The sequence below is a fragment of the Eriocheir sinensis genome, chromosome 55 (assembly GCF_024679095.1).
Source record: "Eriocheir sinensis breed Jianghai 21 chromosome 55, ASM2467909v1, whole genome shotgun sequence".
NCBI classification, from domain to species: Eukaryota; Metazoa; Arthropoda; class Malacostraca; order Decapoda; family Varunidae; genus Eriocheir; species Eriocheir sinensis.
Window position 1 is genome coordinate 486,058 of NC_066563.1, and position 18,661 is coordinate 504,718.

Below are 18,661 nucleotides of genomic sequence, written 5' to 3' on the forward strand. Positions count from 1 at the left end.
AATGCAGTGATTCAGTGAAGAATAGGTCCTGAAATACAGTAGTATTTCAATTTTAGTCAGTCATTTGTGCGGGACTTTGTCGAAGGCTTTGGTAAAATCTAAAACGATAGTGTCAACTTAATTAATAATTAATAATTGATAGTGTCAACTTGTTTAATATCACATCAGTCAAGTAGCCTTGTAATGCCATGAAATGTAGTAATGAGTTGCGATTCACTTGAGCACTTAGGTCGAAAGCTGTGTTGTGCATCAGTAAGGATGCTGTTTGTGTCAAGGTGATTCATTACATGTTTATATATTATGTGTTCAAAAATTTTACATGGATTCAATGTTGGTGAGATGGGGTGATGATTGGCTGGGTCAGTCCAGTCACCTGTCTTAAACACAAAGGATTAATGTTTGCCAAAAGCCAGTCAGAAGGTAATGATGTCTTTCCATCATACTCCATAGCCATTCCTAAGTATCAGTGTTTTTTACAGTAGAGGAGGCAGCTCAAGGGATACATAACAAAGGGATACATAACAAAAACCCAATACCTACCCAGCACCTGAACCTGGACACAGAATCAGAAGGGTCAAGAGTCACCAGGTAGGACAACAGGTTCTCCTGCCAGAAGCCGACACACTGCAGGCGATAATCTATCACACCTGCACAGGAAGTGAGAGTAGGTAAGAAAGGGACTGCAATGACTAGTAATAACCACATGACAGGACAGCTTATTAATGGAGTAACTGTGCTTCTATCAATTCAAAAGTGTTCCAATGACAACTAATAGCCCTAGTGGAGTATACAAGTTAAGACCTAACAGCACCATAAAAAAAAAATAAATAAATAAATAAAACTATCAGATGCACAACCTTAGCCATGACAAAAGTGAAAGACCTCCTATTAATATCCAGTAGGTGAGCATTGGGAGAAACATGTTTAACTCATCCCCCTTTTGTATAACACAACTCACTATTAAAGTCAACTGGATGTCCATCCTTGTTTAGAGAGACACAGAAGTCCAAGTCAATCTCAATCCACTTTCGGTCACTTCCACAGATGGACATGACAGCGTGATGGGTGAGGCATGGGTAGGAGTCCAGGGGTGATGTGGTGATGCCCCCCATCACCCGGGGCAGCAGGGGGGACCCTCCCTCCTGATGGAATGCAAAGCGGCCACCAATGGGACACGAGACAGGTGCTGGAGAGTCCGCTGTAAAATCAGGTGACAGTCTCAGGCAGTGGCTCCCAACCCTAGGGTCATGACCAAGAGTTATCTTTGGGTCATCAAGCTGGTAAGTTCTATGTAAATATTGTACTTCTTCAATTCCATAATCTGAAATATTGCCAATATATATATATATATATATATATATATATATATATATATATATATATATATATATATATATATATATATATATATATATATATACACATACAGAAGCCCCCCGCCGTTCACGGCCTCACTGTTCATGTGATTCGCTTATTCGTAGGCTTTCTTCATGGGATCTGCCCTAGTGCATTATGGCACAGGCAAGTGTTTATATTGGTGCCATCTTGCTTGGGTCATGGTGTCCCTCGGAGTTCATCTTTGATCCTCTTTAGCAAGAATTTAAAGTCCAGCTTGATAGGTGGTCTTCATGACAGAATGTCTGTAGTCTTAGGCCAATATATTTTTCTTTGACATTGTGTGTCTTGTATTATCATTTCTAAGTCTCTTTTCTTCATTGGCTTTCTGTATTATTTTTATAACTACAGTACCCTTTCGAGTTTCCCGCTATCCGAGTTTCGTGATCCTTGAGTTTAGCGCTTAGTCCTAAATTTTTACCATCACGAGTTTCGCGCATTACCGCCACAAGTTTCACGGTGCTTTGACATGTACGGGTCACGTCTACCTACCGTCGGTGTCATGCATGCTGCCTTAAAAGGCGGTGTCCAGCCATTGGGGCTATGGGCAACCGCAGTTGCCCGTATGCCCAACCGGGAGCGAGTTATTGGTTGTCCTTATGAATGGAAAACGGTTGTGTGTACGAGCATGGGTACGTGGGTATGGTACCGAACGGTTGCATGTAAACAAACAGACGACGGCAGTGGCTGAGGAGTGAGGAGCAGTGGAAGATGGCCCACCAAGAGATTCGTAAAATGGACTGGCAGAGCTGCTTTGCTTACTACTTGATTAACAAGATAAGAGAACACCCCGTGCTGTGGAACCACAGTCCAAAAATCTTTTTATCAAGTCTATGAAAATTGTAGATCTCCCAATGTTGTTTTCTTTTTCTTCTTCTTCTTCTTCTTTAGACCTGTAAAGCATGACAGTGACGGTGAAAAGTAATAGTGAAAATAGCAAAAGGGCATAGAAAAGCAAACTCAGGGAAAGAAAAAGACAGAAATACACCTAAGTTCAGGGTGAAGTGTATAAGTACGCACTGTTAAGTAACTAAGGACCGCTTTCACAGTCACTTTGTTCGTTTTGATCATTATCAATGGCGGCGATCGCCGCTTAGTATTTCATGTGAAACTGGCCAATGGGGTAGTGGCGGCTGCAGACAAAGCGAGAGGTGTTGAGAGTGTGGTAAGTGCGGGGCTAGGCTAACCCCGCAGCCGCCACTACCTGATCGGCCAGTTTCATGTAGAAATACTATAGTGGTGACTGCCGCCAATGGTAACGATCAAAACTAACAAAATGACTGTGAAAGTGGCCCTAAGTGCATGTTGTGAAGTATAAGTGCAGAGAAGGAGGATCTAAGAAGTGATACAAAGCGTTACAGGTCAAAAGAAGAAGAAGGTCCACTACACTGGCCGGTGTTGCAAGAAATATCTCCCCAATGAAATTAGTCATTCTGCTGTCCACCACGCATGTGCGCTGTGAAAATACACCGCATTAAAAGTATTAATTTGCCTGGTTCGGTTCTAGTCTGTCCGCTTGTGATCTTTGTGAGCGGTGAGGGATGAGGGAAATATGGAAACAGTAAACAAGTTGAACCTCTCTGCGAGCTATTTTGCGGCGGCAGCAGCAGTTTACGTTCAATAGGCATTGAAAAGTCAATCATGATATTAGTGATTTCATGATTTTTAACAGAAAGAGTTAGCAGATTATTTTATAACACACTGAAAACTATCAGAAAAATATAGGTTTGTCCAACTGTCCCAAGGCCGATGACCGTGAGTGACCACCCTTACTTTAGCAGACGACACCACGTGGATCACAACCGTGTATTCAGAACTGCCAGCCAATTGTAAGGCAGCCGCCTTCAACTGGAGCTTAAAAACGAACTGTTCTTACTTCCCATTTTCTGCCTATTAACAAGGTACGTATTTTGAGAAAACAAGGGAGTAAAGTCGAAAAAATTGTAATAACAAAGGAGTAAAGTCAGCAAAAGTCATTATTTTCCACGGGTCGGAACCAATATGCGCTTTTATATGGATTTCAATACCTCGAGTTTCGCGATCCTCGAGTTTAGCGCCATACCTTTGGAATGAAGCAAGCACGAAACTCGAGAGGGTAATGTAGTTAGTAATTCAATGTAGGCCTGTTCTTAATCTCCCTCATTTCAAACACATGACACTTCTTTGAATTAAATTTCATTCCAGCTGTAGTCAGACTGGTGGGAGGTTATGAGGTGTGGGTGTGAGAGTTGGTTAAGGTTATGGGGTGTGCAGGTGTAAGTTTTGTTTAGTTTCAGAGTTACCTAGGGGATGTGTTGACTTTTCTATCCATTTTTCCTTTCTAATTCATGTCTCTTATCCTTCACTGTTTTCCATCTATATTTTTGACAATCAATCAGTCAATGAACTTGAAAGTAAGTCATCCACCCAATCAATCAAGTAGTCAGTCACACAACCAACCAATTGAACAGTAATTCATACAGTCAATCAACCCATCAAACAGGAAATTGTCCAACCATTCAAGCAGTAATTCACACAACCAATCAAGCCATCAAACAGAAAATTTTCCAATCAATCAGACAGTAAATCACACAACCAATCAACCCATCAAAGGGCAAATTGGCCAATCAATCATAAAATAATTCACAGAACTAATAAATTAATAGGGGCACATGCCTGGGGGAGCGTCGCTTCGCTCACCCTACAATGCTTAACCCTGGGATTCCTCTGGGCAAGTCTCCATGCAGGCCCCCTTCCCATCCTAAGTACCAATCAAGCAAAAAGCATATTACCCAATCAAATAATCAAATCCATTCAGTAATCAGCTTACCAATCAATGTGTCGTACTTCCATTCACGGCCACTCCTGAAGTTGGCGTAGTCACACACCTGGAAGTCACTGTAGATGAGTGCCCAGCTGAGGCGGTAACGGATGATGTTGTGGTGACGAGGAACCAGCTCCCAACACACATACTCTGTCTGGCTGTAGTGGTAAAGGGTAAAGAGTTTTACAAAGAGTGTGATGATCTAATGGCTACACTGTTGAAAAGATCCTGCTGTACATGGCTTCATAGAAAACAAAGCTACATACATACATGCACTCTGCTCTCATTCTCCTTAATGTCATACTTTATCAAATTACCAGACCCATTATCATTACTCTTCCTTTTTATATATGTCTACTTTGTATACTACTTCACAGAAAACATTAAGTGACACATGCATTCTGAGCTTTAATTTTCCTTCTTCACCAGCAATCATCCAGTCATCCTTGCACACTCCTCCACCTTTCCACCCTAACCATCACTTTCTCTCTTAAGTCCCCTCCACCACTAATCATCACTCACACACTCCACCCCAACCACTAACCCTCACCCCCACACTCTCCTCCACCCCTCCCTTTAACCATCACCTTCTCACAACCCTCCCCATGACCCTTAACCTTCACGCATCCCCTCATCCTTCCCTTCTTCCCACTAACCAAGACTCACACACCCTTCCATTCCTCTCCATGACAGTTCCTCCTTACACACCTCTCCATCCTTCCCCTGTACCCATCATTCTTTACCCTCACTCACACCCATCCAGCCCTCCCAATCAACCTCTACCCTTTCACACCCTTTTGATAACTCTCCATTAATATCAGCACCCATCATTCCTCCACACCCCTGCAGCACCTACCAGCCCTCCACACTGAGCTTGGCCATGAGGTAGCGGTTGCCACGTTGCTCCAGGCAGGCATACGAGGTGGTCTTAGCTGCATAACCCCGCCAGGTGGTCTCTCTGATGTGTGTGGCATTAATCACTATCTGAGCTTCTCCGAGTCCTGTCGACTGCCACTTCCCGGTCAGGTTGCGTGGCAGGTAGCAGCCGGGTGTTATGACTTCATGTTTTGCTGTGGGTTGTATGAGGCTGTTATATTTCATACTGTTGGAATTTTGAAGTCTTTAAACCTACATGTCATTATCATTTCTACTCATTACCTCAAGCTCTTTATTTGTATTCCCTTTTTCTGAACTTACATGTCATTATCATTTCTATTTATTACCTCATGCCTTCTTCATTCATGTTCTCTTTCTGAATATTAATACCATGTTTATTCATTCTCTCTCTCTCTCTCTCTCTCTCTCTCTCTCTCTCTCTCTCTCTCTCTCTCTCTCTCTCTCTCTCTCTCTACAGGCTACCTAGTCTGGACCATGGGGTCTGTGTGGTCTGATTTTCTATATAAATCTCTCTCTCTCTCTCTCTCTCTCTCTCTCTCTCTCTCTCTCTCTCTCTCTCTCTCTCTCTCTCTCTCTTTCTCACTTTTTTATTTAAACATAATATTTCTGTACAAAAAAGGAGGCTCAAAATTAGTCAAACCTCGGTTTGCAAGTTTAATTCGTCCTGGAATATTGCTCGCACACCAAAACACTCTTAAACCAAAACGAATTTCCCCAATGAAATTAATGTAAATCCCATTAATGCATTCCATATGCCAAAAAAAATTATAAAAATCATTTTACATGTTATTTTTTACAGAATTAATTATTTTACCAACAAATAGCGATGATAAATAATATGAAACACAAATCAATGTGTTACGGTTGTTACGGAAATTCCCGCAACCGCTAGCTACACTCAAGGGGTAGGCTTCGCCCCGGGGTTTAGCAGCCGCAGTTTCCCTATTCTCAAGGCACCAAAACTACGTTGGATGACCAACATGAAGCTAACTCAACGTATCTTCCGAGATGGAGGGTGAATGGGAGTCAGCCACATCCAGGAGGGCATACAAGATGCCGAGGCTCGCCCCCCGTTCCTGTTGCAAGCATAGTATCCACCGTTCCTGTTTTCTTCTTTGCAGCACCATCCCTTTTTACCATCTCTCTGGGGGACATTGTTAAAGCACAAAGAACTCTCACTGTAGTGCTGAAAACATGACACGAGCGCACGGATGCTAGAGTTTACAATGCGGACTGAGACTAGAGCTGTCATCTGGCGGTCAAGAATTACCTTAGAACGAACAAGAATTAACCCCAAATATTACAAAATTTTTGCATTTCTTGTTCTGGTGTCAGACTTTAAAGAATTCCCCCAAATACTTGGCAAGAATCGGGGGTCCTGCGCAAGCTGCTGCGGGGCTGGGGGTGGCCGCATCTCCATAGGCTTATGGCAATGACCATTCCTGAGCTTCTTATGGGTAACCCTGTCATGTGGGGGTGGACATAGTTCACGAGGATAAAAATATAATACAAGCCGAAAGTGCCCAATGACATGAACATTCTTTACAAAATCTCAACTATTTTTCAACCGACTATTTTGAAATTAAGTCTGGCGACGACGGATACATTTTTTTTTTTTCATCGTGGCACATAATTAGTTCTTGCATTTCTTATACGAAAAATAAGATAAAGTTTGGTGACAAATTTTTCTTTGAATTTTTGTTAGAAAAAAATCTACTTGGATCTGGTTTTATCTTTTGAAAATGTCTTCTTTCTAGTTTTACAGTCACTTAAGGAGAGATTCAGCTTGAATATGTTTCTTATGCTAAACTTTAAAACTTACCATAACTAAATCTGAACCTGAGGGGGCTGCTTTGGGGTGTCTTGAGCACTGAACACTCTGGGGTAAGGGACACACCCATGTACAGGTCATCCTCACGGTCCCGTATGAAGCAGCGGTAACGTTCCTCTCGTCGTGACTCCTTGGCATTAGCTGCCATGAAGTAATGATTCCGCCCCACATACCAGTCACCAAGGCATGTGTATTCCCGGTCTGTATTGGAAGAAAGGGAAAGGCTATAGTCTCTCTCTCTCTCTCACTCACTCACTGCTACCAACTGGCAATTTTCATCCATTGTCGAGTGGTCAAAGACAACCCACAACCTGTCCTAATGATCACCTATCAACTCTGTCATCAGCAAAGCTTACAAAAGGATCAAAAGGGGCTGAGGGGGTTAGCATGAGTCAAGCAGGAACAGCACCACTATAAATAAATACTTGACAGTACTACTAAGGGCTGGGGTCAAGTACCTGCATCCATCTAAAAAGCCTATCAGTGCTATGCTAAACAGGTAAATTTTGGGTTACACACTATAGCTGTGTATGGCCTCGGTGCTCATCTTGGTTTCATTGGCCCTTGCCTGCACTGGGTAAGGAACCGTTAACTCAGCTTCAAGTCCTGTCCACCACTTCATGGTGACAAATTTCAGTCATTGCCGAGTGGCTGAAAATAACCCACATGCTGTCTTCATGAACATCTATCAACCTGGACTCTTGTGAAACTCTCTCAAGAGGACTGAGCAGAGCTCTGGGGGATAGCAATAGCCAAACAAAGAATGGTGCTACTATATATCACTTGCCTGTGCCACTAATGGAGTGGGTCCAACCAACAGGCCCCATCATGAAAGCCTACCAGTACTATAGGCAGTACATAAAAAACAATAATAAATAAATTAAAAAGTGACTACACTGGATACAGGTTTGTTCTTATCCGTTGTGGGCAGACAGTAGCAGTTGAGCCACATGGAGCAATGATTCCAGGGTTTCCACTTTTGGATATATTTGGATATCAGATTTTGTCTTTCTGCACTGTTTTAACAAATTCATATATAACATAAGGCATAAATAAGGTGTATGTTCAATTTAATTTCTTTATTTGTGTACACCTTATCATTATCTGATTTTGGTATGCTATACCTTTCTGGAAAGCTCTATGTCTAAGCTAAAACATATTGAAATTTTGGGTCACTAGGTCTGTTTTTAAGGGTTTTAGAGCCAAAATACTAAACCAAAGCTAAATCCATATAAAAAATTAGCGGTTAGCGTTAGCTTCCACTAATTTCTTTATTAGTTTAGCGGTTTAGCGTATGCGAAGCTAATATTTTAGTTAGTGGATTACCAGTTAGCGAAGCTAACTTTTCGGTTAATGGTGCCCACCACTGTTTAAACATAGGCCCATGGATTTATGGCTGGGTGTGCTAACTATGAAGTTACGGAAGAGCATGGGAAAAAAAATCAGAGGTACGTGGTTCATGAAAGTAGCATTTATAGGCTTATGAGTATGAGGGGAAGAAAATACATTCATGACTCAAATCCTGTCAACTACAACTAGGTAAATTCAGTATCCCATCTCTTCCTTACTCAACTTGACTACTCATTTCACTCTTCTATTCAAAACATTTCCCATGTCCTCCAATGCCCCCTTCTCTTTTACTTTTTTAATGAAGAGATTTTCTATTATCTTTTTCTATTACTCTCTCGGTCCCACACGTCCTCTGCGTGTATTGAAACACACGAGAAATTAATCACAACTAGGAGAGGGTATTCCCTGGCTGCCCGGGATTGAACCCACGACCAATGTGACGGCAGAGCCACTCCTTACCGAGTCAGCCAAAGAGGTACCCCACTGGCTAAGTGGGTTCTGGGAGGCTCATTCATCAGGCACAGTCGCCGCACTACACTTTCACCCAAACCCCCATCAACCAAACAACCACTGATCTCTAATATAACTGGATTGGTTGACTCCGTGCAAATCCTGAAGCCCGCAGCCGCCATCTTAAGATTCCCTAGGGCCGCGGCATATATGTAAAGAAATCAGCATCAACGCTCACTGAGTGGCAGTAGCATGTGATTAAACACTTCATTATGAAGTTATTAATTTATTGAATTTTTCAATCCCCTAGCTAATAGCTTTTTATTGGTTTATGGAAAAGAAAAAGAACCTCGTTACCTAGTCTCCATATTTCGCACAAAACAAATTTTTCCCCCTTATTTGACTGTTACATCCTCTATATAGGATGTATGATATGTGTTTTCTTGCAAACTACTTTTGCAGCGGATTGTGAAATAACAAATGTTAGTCTACATGAAATAAAACATAAAAATGTATGTTATTTTCATATATTTCTTTTGGTTACCCATTAAATGAATTATCCATATTCTAAATCTAAGATTTAAACAGAAAACAAATCAATTTGATGAGTAACTAATTAAAGCAAGCTCAACTAATTAACTTCTAATACACAAAGTGACGTACGTTGTTTTTGCTTTTCTTGTAAACTGTAATATTTATGTTAACTGCATTATATTCGTCATTTATACAAAAACTTCAATGTGGCCAACACGACTGATTGGGTTCAAGCATCAATAAGTTGGTGATTGATAGCCTATTATTGAAGTTCTATGCACAGCCTACATCACCCTTTTTACAAATAAGTATGAGGAACAAATGAAATTACAAAGGTCTTTTTAATGCTGAGCCTAATACATCCATACAACCACCCTGGCTAGCAGTTACCAGATAGAGCTAAATCTACAACACCCTTATGAGAACTGCAGTTGAGACTATGTTGAATGAAAGAATCACAGTGTTGGCCAAGTTGAAGTTTTTGTGTAAATGACGAATATAATGCAGTCAACATAATTTTTTTTTTTTCTTTACGTCTACGCCTATAGCGCCAGTAGGCTTGCTTGAGGGGCCTGGATGGTAGTTGGCCCCAGCCTGTCATGGCACAGGCAAATGTTTATAGTGGCGCCATCTTCTCTTTTTACGAGAAAAGCAAACATGCTATACAGAGGATGTAACAGTCAAATAACACGGAAAAGAGTTGTTTTGTGCAAAATATGGAGACTAGGTAACGAATGTTTTTTTTTCTCCATAAACCAATAAAAAGCTAGTAGCTAGGGGATAGAAAAATTCAATAAATGAATAACTTTGTAATGAAGTGTTTTACCACGAGCTACTGCCACTCACCGAGCGTTAATGCCAATTTTTTTACATATATGCCTCGGCCCTAGGGAATCTTAAGATGGCGGCTGCGGGCTTCAGGATTCTAACCAGGCTAGTACAGAGAAAGCCAATCCAGTTATAATAGAGATCAGTGCAAACAACCCACACCATATCCTCCATCCTCTCACTTCTCCATCCTTCTAATAACTCCACTTTCCAAGCCATCCCCCACCACCACTCTCCCTAGTCACCAACTAACCACACACTTCCCAATCATCTTACAGCATTCTCTTTTTTCTTATCCTCACATTAATACTACTACCCACCCATCCTTCACCATAGCACTTCTCCTTTCTCCCCATCTACCCCATTCCTCACCACTTACAGGCATCGAAGGAGTGGCCCACTCCCTCACACTTCACGTATCGGATGGTAAACGTCTGGCTGTCGATGAGGAACTGACTGCCTGGCTCTTGACATGACCTCACCATGGCCTCTGGGTGGTCACATTCCCCAGTGAAGCTGTGTTGGAGAACAGATATTACTTTGTAGTGCTTGGAAACGGCAATACTGTCCTGTGCCGCTACCTCCCGTTCCTCCAGAAACCGTGTAAACACGTGTCCGTAACATCAATGCTTTCGGCTGTGTCTTTAGTAAAATTGTTTCATGGTTATTAAATTTTGCTTACCAAGTGAGTGTTTATTAAATTAATGCTCTCCCCCAGCGTTATTACACGCTTAATAGTTCCCAAGTTTTTTTTAGTTCAATACTTCCCTTCCTCTTAACTCACGCTTTCTAACACATTCTGAGAGGCAGAAAAATAGTAGCGATTATCGCTAGTTTGGTTACAAAAGTAACGAAGATACTGATATATATTTAAATAAGTAGCGGATGGCCGATAACCCGATTTTGTTATCAGCGATAAAGTATCGCGATAACTTATCGCGATGACGCCCAGCTATGGTCAGGAGTAGCCTATCATTTAATCAATCATCAGAATGTAATCAATTTTCTCATCACCTTGTGAGCGGACCTCCAAGGTTATTCAGTGTAAATTTGTAAGTTAACCCAGGCCAGCTTAATTATATTATTGTCTTCTTTTTTCAATTACCATTCATTAGAGTTTAAAGGTGCGGTAGATTGACCGGACGGTAGGTACATTGTATACAGAAAAAATAGCCTCACGTCCTACCCCATCACAAGCTCCCGCGCTACCCAAAAATTTCTTCAGTTTCTCACCCGACGTGATTGAGTGTAGTTTATTTTAAAAGTCAAGTCTAATTACTTCCTTTTCTCCCCCATCGAGCTGAGTGGGAAAGACTCTGTCCAATCCCATAAGGGGTTTTGAAAAGATGTTAGGGAGAATATAAGTTGAGCAAGTTGATTAAGCTGAATAGTCATATCACATTAAAGAGAGGAAACAAGATGAGGAAAGGATAGAGGTGGGCAATTCATATCACGATTGTAAGATAAAGGTTAGTCTCGGAGAGAGGATAAAAAAATAGAAAAAAAGCATTGCACGATTCATGTGAAACTCGGGATGATAATGAGGATACCATAAAAAAATAATACCGTAATATGCACAACATATAACCCAAGGCTCTCAGGCTATTCAGAAATCACAGCGAACTAAAACTTCCCCCAATTGTTCCCCAAATTCCGCCTTTTGGACGAGTACTGTGCCTATGTACAGTCAGTAATGAGGTGAAAGTTTGAAGACATGCCATGAAAAAAAAAAAAAATTGGTGTTGTTAGTATTCGTGGTAGTTAAGGGTAAGTCTCCTTAGCAGTAATGTGATGGTAACTCACCTAAATTTGTTCTGCCATGCGAAATGATAGAGGCCGTGGATGGCTGGTCGACAGTTGGTGGGCGTTGCGTCGTGTCGCACCATCACCACGCCGGACGCTCGCCGACCCTCCAGCCACGCACAGGAGGACGCCGCCTCTGCTGCTGCTGCCCTTACCTCAGCCTCAGCCTTCACTTTGCTCTCCCCGCTCACACACGGTCCTGAGAGAGAGAGAGAGAGAGAGAGAGAGAGAGAGAGAGAGAGAGAGGAAGGGGGGGGGGAATTCAATTTATCTCCCAATTATACCATTTACACCAATAAGATATAATGACAGCAACGGAAAAGTATAAAGTTACAGACATAGGCTGATTACTGTGAACACCTAGAAACCAGTACCTTAACTAATATCACGGCCATTAAAAAAGAAAAACGAACCTTCTAGTTTTTCCACCACATTCCACGACCGTATTAGGAAGCGTACACAGACGAAGCAGTGACGATTCGCGAAGATGTACTGAAATTTGTCCCTGCGCAGCACAGTGGCTCGCAACGGCTCCCCAAAACCCTCTATCCAGCGCTCATTGATGCGGGTGTTTTTTTCCCGGCCTTTCTCCCACGAGAACCAGTCCCCGCGAAGCACTATGGGAAATGGCGCCTTGGTGGGGGTGATAGTTGTGGTGGTGGAAGTACTGGTAGTCATGTTGGTTGAGGTGGTAGTTTGGCTGGCAAAACATATCCCAGCTGTATGGACATAAGGAACTGATATCAACAGGGTACTACACTACTACTACTACTATTGCTACTAATACTTTTTACTAAATCTGTGTCAGACAAGTACATATTTTTATTTTACAGCAAAGGAAGCAGCTTAAGAAAAAAACGCATTTTGATACTTTTACATTTCGAAGCTTTACCCGTCAGACCTCTGAAAATGCGAACCGCACGTAAATTGCTCTACTACGTATAACCCCTCCACAGTAGCGTAGCTAGGTATCTATCAATGGGGGCCACCTGGGGGGGACACTAGACAGGTGGAGTTCAGGGACATCTAATGCCACATAGGTTACATACTAAACATTGGAAACATGAAAACGAGGAAATTCAAGGAAGTCCAGGCTTTTGGTATTTCTGAACAAATGAAAACATGGAAATTCAAGGAAGTCCAGGCTTTTGGCATTTCTGATCCTAGGTGCTTGCATTCGTATTGAGCAGGAATTAGGCTATGGTTGGCTTGCCGTCACCATATCTTGGAAGTCTTGCTCAAGGATGTCTTTGTGCGATATATAGGTCCATCCTCTTCCCCTGACATTCTCCTCTTCAAAAGATTTCAGAGGCATGGGCCTTAATCAACCAAGGGTCATTCTTGTCCATCAATGATGAAAATGATCACCCAACAACTGACAACTGGGCAAATCAAGTGTCTTCCATGAAGGAATACCTGCAGCAGACGCTTTCCCAAGGCACACATCCCCGAGAAGACTACCGTGAACTCCTCGTCCTTTCCTACTGCTTCCTTGGAGGTCAAATCCAGGGGGGATTTCGTCAGCCCGGGGCCTATCACCACGCCAGATGGATGGCCAAACCCATCTATGCATTCATGATTTTTATGTTCCGTCATCAATGGACATGTTTCCGGTTTTGGGAAGAGCCTTGAAATGCATTGTGCCACGTACCAATGATAACGTAGTGCACATATTACGTCATATAAATCGTTAGTTGACTGGATATTGGAGATATATCTCAAATTCTTCTCATCTCACGGGGAGAAGCCACCATTAGCTCGTGACGTCATCAGGCTGAAGCGGAGTGCAGCAGACGACAGTACCAGTGTTGTGTCCACTGTTTTTTTTTATCAGCTATGGCCACTCCAGCACCAAACTGCGCCCAACAGTTATGTTATAGGTGCTTACAGAACACCTTAAGAGTGTTGGAAATATGTTATATTATTAAAATGGGAGTGAAATCAACCGATTCGCCTCTGCTCTGCAGAAAATAGTTGAGTTCACGATTAAAAGTTAGTCCGAGGGGGAACTATAGAAAATAATCAAGGTTGAATTTATATTAGTATTATTTAGTATTATGGAAACTTACCTATCCTAACCTAGAGAAAACAATGGCTTTGGAACGTTAGAGAGAGAGAATCAACGCCTGAAAATGAATAAGAAGAAAACGAATGCAGACCAATATTTTATAATCAGAGAACGTGACAGTAAAGAATAGTTAAGTTCACGATGAAAAGTTAGTCCGAGGGGAAACTAAAGAATATTACTGCAGGATTCACAAGCACAGACATAAATATCTTACGTGGAGTACTTTTGTCCGTATATATATATATATATATATATATATATATATATATATATATATATATATATATATATATATATATATATATATATATCAAAATTATGTTTTCAGTTACTCTTGAGTTACAGCATTTGACTGGAGATTTGAGTTTACCAACTGACGTTTTCTTCCTGGTATTAGTAAAATGACTGCATAATAAAAAATAATAAAACCACATATAATTAAAACCACAATACCTGCATGATGAAACTAAAAAAGATTCACAGGTTTTATTGATTGTTTTTTTTTTTGGTTTAAACCAGGGGTTTAAACCAGGGGCTTCAATCTTGTCAATGTATTTTCTACCCTTGTGTGTGTGTGTGTACAACACACACACACACACTGTATGAATATGGACCACCGTTACAGAATATAGAGTGAGCAGCTCTGTGAAGTTCAGTCATATACCCCCCCGTCTCTCTCTCTCTCTCTCTCTCTCTCTCTCTCTCTCTCTCTCCTTGTTTACAGTTTCCCAAACCGTGACCTGACCTGTCTTGACCTGACCCAACGGGAATCTTTTGAAGTTTTAAGTGAGGTCATGGCAATGGTCAAATAGGAGAGGGAGGACACCACCGACACCCCATCACTGAGAGAGAGAGAGAGAGAGAGAGAGAGAGAGAGAGAGAGAGAGAGAAAGGATCGAAGTATATGACGGAACTGCAGAGTTGCCCACTTTCTATTCTGTTCCGGTGTGTGTGTGTGTGTGTGTGAACGGACATGCAAGCTTCCGTTGCTATATACATGAATGGTGATTATAAGTACAGAAATAATGTGACATGTTAAAAAAGAGGACGCCGAGGAGGAGGAAGAGAAAGTGAAACGAACTATAAGACAATTTAAATGCCTCTCTAATAATTCCTTTGGGACTCCCCCCCCCCTCTCTCTCTCTTCTACCACCATTAAAGTTTCCCCCACTTATGTCCCCATTATTTCTTTACCCCATCGATATCCCTTCTTCGCCTCGTCATCATCTCAACCAAACCACATCCACTTCTTCACACCATCATTAAACCCACACGCATCTTCCATTCTCGTCATCCTCACAAGCAACCTACATATATATAAACCCCTTGTCCCCTTCTCTTCATCCCCCCCCCTTCTCTCTTCTTCCATTGTCATGACCATAACGAATATAAATAGTAATCATAACACTTGCTCATTATATCAAACATTAATGTATCGCCGCTTCAAAAGTCATAGGTATTCATAGTAATTTAAACTCGTATATACATAAATTGCTGTTACAAAGCTCAATCATTATCATTTCATGTAAACTGCTTCATGAAATCCCTTCGTGTTATTATGACCAAACAAAATAGAAATAATAATCATTGATTTACACTTGCTCATTAATTACATGTGCATCAAACGTCACCAATACATTGTAAACACGACATTACGTAACAGCATTCAATCATTACCATTTCACTTCAATTAACAAAATCAGTGTTTACTTTCCCTCAAGAAACACATTCCTCGCGGCCTTTCATCCCAACATCACTTACCCACGACAGCAGCAGACCACAGGGCTTGGAGGCTCCACTCACGACACATTTCCCTTCAGTAACTCGCCTCCTGCGGCCGAACTCGAACTCAAATAACACTTATGCGGTACTCTCAGGGTCAGGCCATCGTGCTCTTATAGCCACCTCACCGTCGGATGCTTGAGGTCAAAACTACTGATACTTTTAAACGCTGCCGCCTCCTCCCTGCCGCTCACAACAACCACATGTCCTCTGGCGCTGCCGAGGGTTCAGGAAACTTTGTCGTACGCAATTCCCATGACAGTAGACTTTTTTTATTCGTATCTTTACTGCGACGGCAGCTTACTACTGATATATTTCCTGCTGAACATTGCTAGGGAATCAGTGCGTTTAATTCAGCCCAATAAAACAGAGTTTAGACAGTGAGGGAGCGTATACGTGTGAGGGGGTCGAGGGTAGCATCAGAGGAAATCGTTTTCCAGTGAATGGATGTTAACGTCTGGCAGCTCCTCCCTCTCACCTGACCAGCCCTCGTTAAGCCCCTTGATCGTGAGGCAGGCAGGCGGGCGGTGTATGAGCACTGTATGGGCCGTGTAGGAGTACAAAGCCCAACTCACGCACCGTACAACATCTCTCGATTTTTCCCACAAACATAATATAACAATAGCCTCTCTCGTTTTAATCAGGCAGGGAGCTATTATACACTCCGTTGTCTCAATCATCAGTAGCGGCTGCTGTGTCACGCCTCAGAGCTATAGTAACGGTAAAGAGATCCTCATGACGGACGGCAGCCCCGCGTCCTGCAGGTGTCGGCGGCCCTAACGTTAACTGCTCTCCTGGGAACCCGATGACTCACCTGGCAGGCGGAAGGAGGAAGGATTCCCCCTCTCACATTATTGATTATACACGCCCACTAACATAATGCTAACTGATGCTAACAACCCAACCTCTGCATACATTGTCTACCTGTCTCCTCTCTCCAATTCATAATGTCCCTTAATTTGCTTGTTCTCGCATCCAAGTGTATTTGAAATGGATATACAGCCTAAAAATGATTCTCAGACATGGGTATATTTATTCACTTATAGGGAGGAAGCAAAATATGGATGTATAAAGGATACCCGCCGTCTGGGTGGTTGCGCGGCATAACCACGTGCCTCCTTTCTCCCTTGAGGTATATCCCCAACGAAATGCAAAAAAAAGAAAAAAAAAAAAAGAAAAAAAAAAAAGGATTGCGTGTCATTGCATACGACTATCATGCACCATCGATTAACACAGCAGTAATGACCCTGTGTGTACGTGTTGTTATATCGTTAGCTCGGTGAAGTGATGATATTTTTTTTAGTAGAGTCCATTGATAGAGAGAGTACCGACATAGGCGGCCCTGTTATAAGGAGCACCGCCCTTATGGCCAAAATTATTGAATGTGATCTCCCTCACAGGGCTCTGGCTGTTATAACTGACTAACAATGAATACTTCAGTCTCATCAAGGCCACATTCTCATAGGCTGGACGTGTTACAAGATTTTAGAAGAACAGTCGGTAGCTTTTGGTGTGCCACACCTGTCTAGGTAAAACTCTAGAATCACACCGAACTTACTCTAAAAGTTAATACATTATTATTTTTTTAATTGTATTTGCTAAGCAATGGTAACCGTTCCCATTATTATTACTCGTTTCTGAGATTTTAAGATGCGGGAAATACTACTATTTTAGCGGTGATAGATTACTATTTGCTCATGTGATGGGTCTTCATCTATAAACTCCTCTAGGTAGGGTTATAAGTCCATCTTTATTGAATAGCCTAATATATAAGGTTGCACAGTCTTCACTCTCATGGGTACCAATGTCATTATGATATGCTGAAGACGTTTTCCTACAATATTCTTTAAACCTATTTTGACCCTCAGACAAAATGAACATGTTTATATGGCTTTAGTACTTTACTGTATCACTTTTTCAAATTAACAATAAGTATTTCAATTAAACTGAATTCAATGTTATTAAACTATAATGACTGATGAATTATCTTCACAATACCTTGGAGTCGCACACAACATTTATTGCATTAACTGCATCCTAGTGTGTGTGTGTTAACACAAGAAAGAGAGCAGCACGGCGATAATGGAATCAGTGTCCCCTCCACCCCACATCATTACTTTGCACTGATTTTCTCTCCATCTGCTAAAGTTTTCTGCAAGCAGGTAACGGAAAGGAAGAAAAGTGCCATTGCGTGGATGGAGCTAGGGTTGTGTGTTAGCCACGTGGCCTGTGACAAGTATATCAAAGCGGAGTTTATGACTTTCAGGAGGCAGCTCGATGCCTCCCTGCAGGCAAGGGTACCGCGAGGAATGAATTTGTAGGTAAGAGAAAGACTTCCCCAGCAACTGCTTCCGGTAATGTTTTGCAGCGATAAGTATTGTTAAATCCAACCATCACAGCAGCAGCACTCAAAGAGAAGCACCCAGATATATTTGAAGTCTCTCAGCACCCTCCGAGAGCTACCGCGCCCCGCAGCCCGCCCGCGCCTTGACACGCGCCTATATCACAGGCTACGTATAAACTCTCTTATTTGATCAACCAGACCTCACTGGCTGCTGGCTCCCTCATGGCTGTTAGGGGAAGGTGTGCAGGTCTGAGGAAGGTGTGCAGGTCTGACACAAGTGTGCTCAGTTTCAGTGGGAGACCCGTATGGCTGTAAAACAGAAATACAAGAGAGAGCGTTTGCACGTGTTTGAAAAGCGCGGCGAATAACAGGGCCAATAATGGCGTCCAAATCATAGGTTGTCGGTACTCTCTCTATCTAGGGTCTCTACTACTATCACGTCATCCTCTTATAAAGTTAAAGTATATGACAGTGTTCAAGGAGCCACATCATAACACGAAGCATGAATGAGTACGTGACGTATTGCACTTACTCATTCATTCGATAATTCACTCACTGATCGACTCACCCACCCCC

General features: G+C 42.0%; 1 protein-coding gene across 2 annotated transcripts in view; it reads right to left on the reverse strand.

Moving 5' to 3' along the window:
* LOC126983871 (uncharacterized) overlaps window positions 1-18,661 on the reverse strand; it is a 39,326-nt gene that overhangs the window by 11,810 nt on the left and 8,855 nt on the right. Inside the window, exons 1-9 of one of the 2 annotated variants that reach the window (XM_050837023.1) lie at window positions 15,721-16,073; window positions 12,305-12,610; window positions 11,892-12,090; window positions 10,468-10,604; window positions 6,918-7,127; window positions 5,055-5,268; window positions 4,205-4,356; window positions 959-1,198; window positions 541-647 (exon numbers count right to left, since the gene is read on the reverse strand). In XM_050837023.1, the coding sequence (XP_050692980.1) occupies window positions 541-647; window positions 959-1,198; window positions 4,205-4,356; window positions 5,055-5,268; window positions 6,918-7,127; window positions 10,468-10,604; window positions 11,892-12,090; window positions 12,305-12,610; window positions 15,721-15,769 (1,614 nt within the window). In that variant the 5' untranslated portion in view covers window positions 15,770-16,073. Of the gene's footprint in view, window positions 1-540; window positions 648-958; window positions 1,199-4,204; window positions 4,357-5,054; window positions 5,269-6,917; window positions 7,128-10,467; window positions 10,605-11,891; window positions 12,091-12,304; window positions 12,611-15,720; window positions 16,074-18,661 lie in introns of those variants that run through there. The other variant, XM_050837024.1, reaches the window with a different exon arrangement.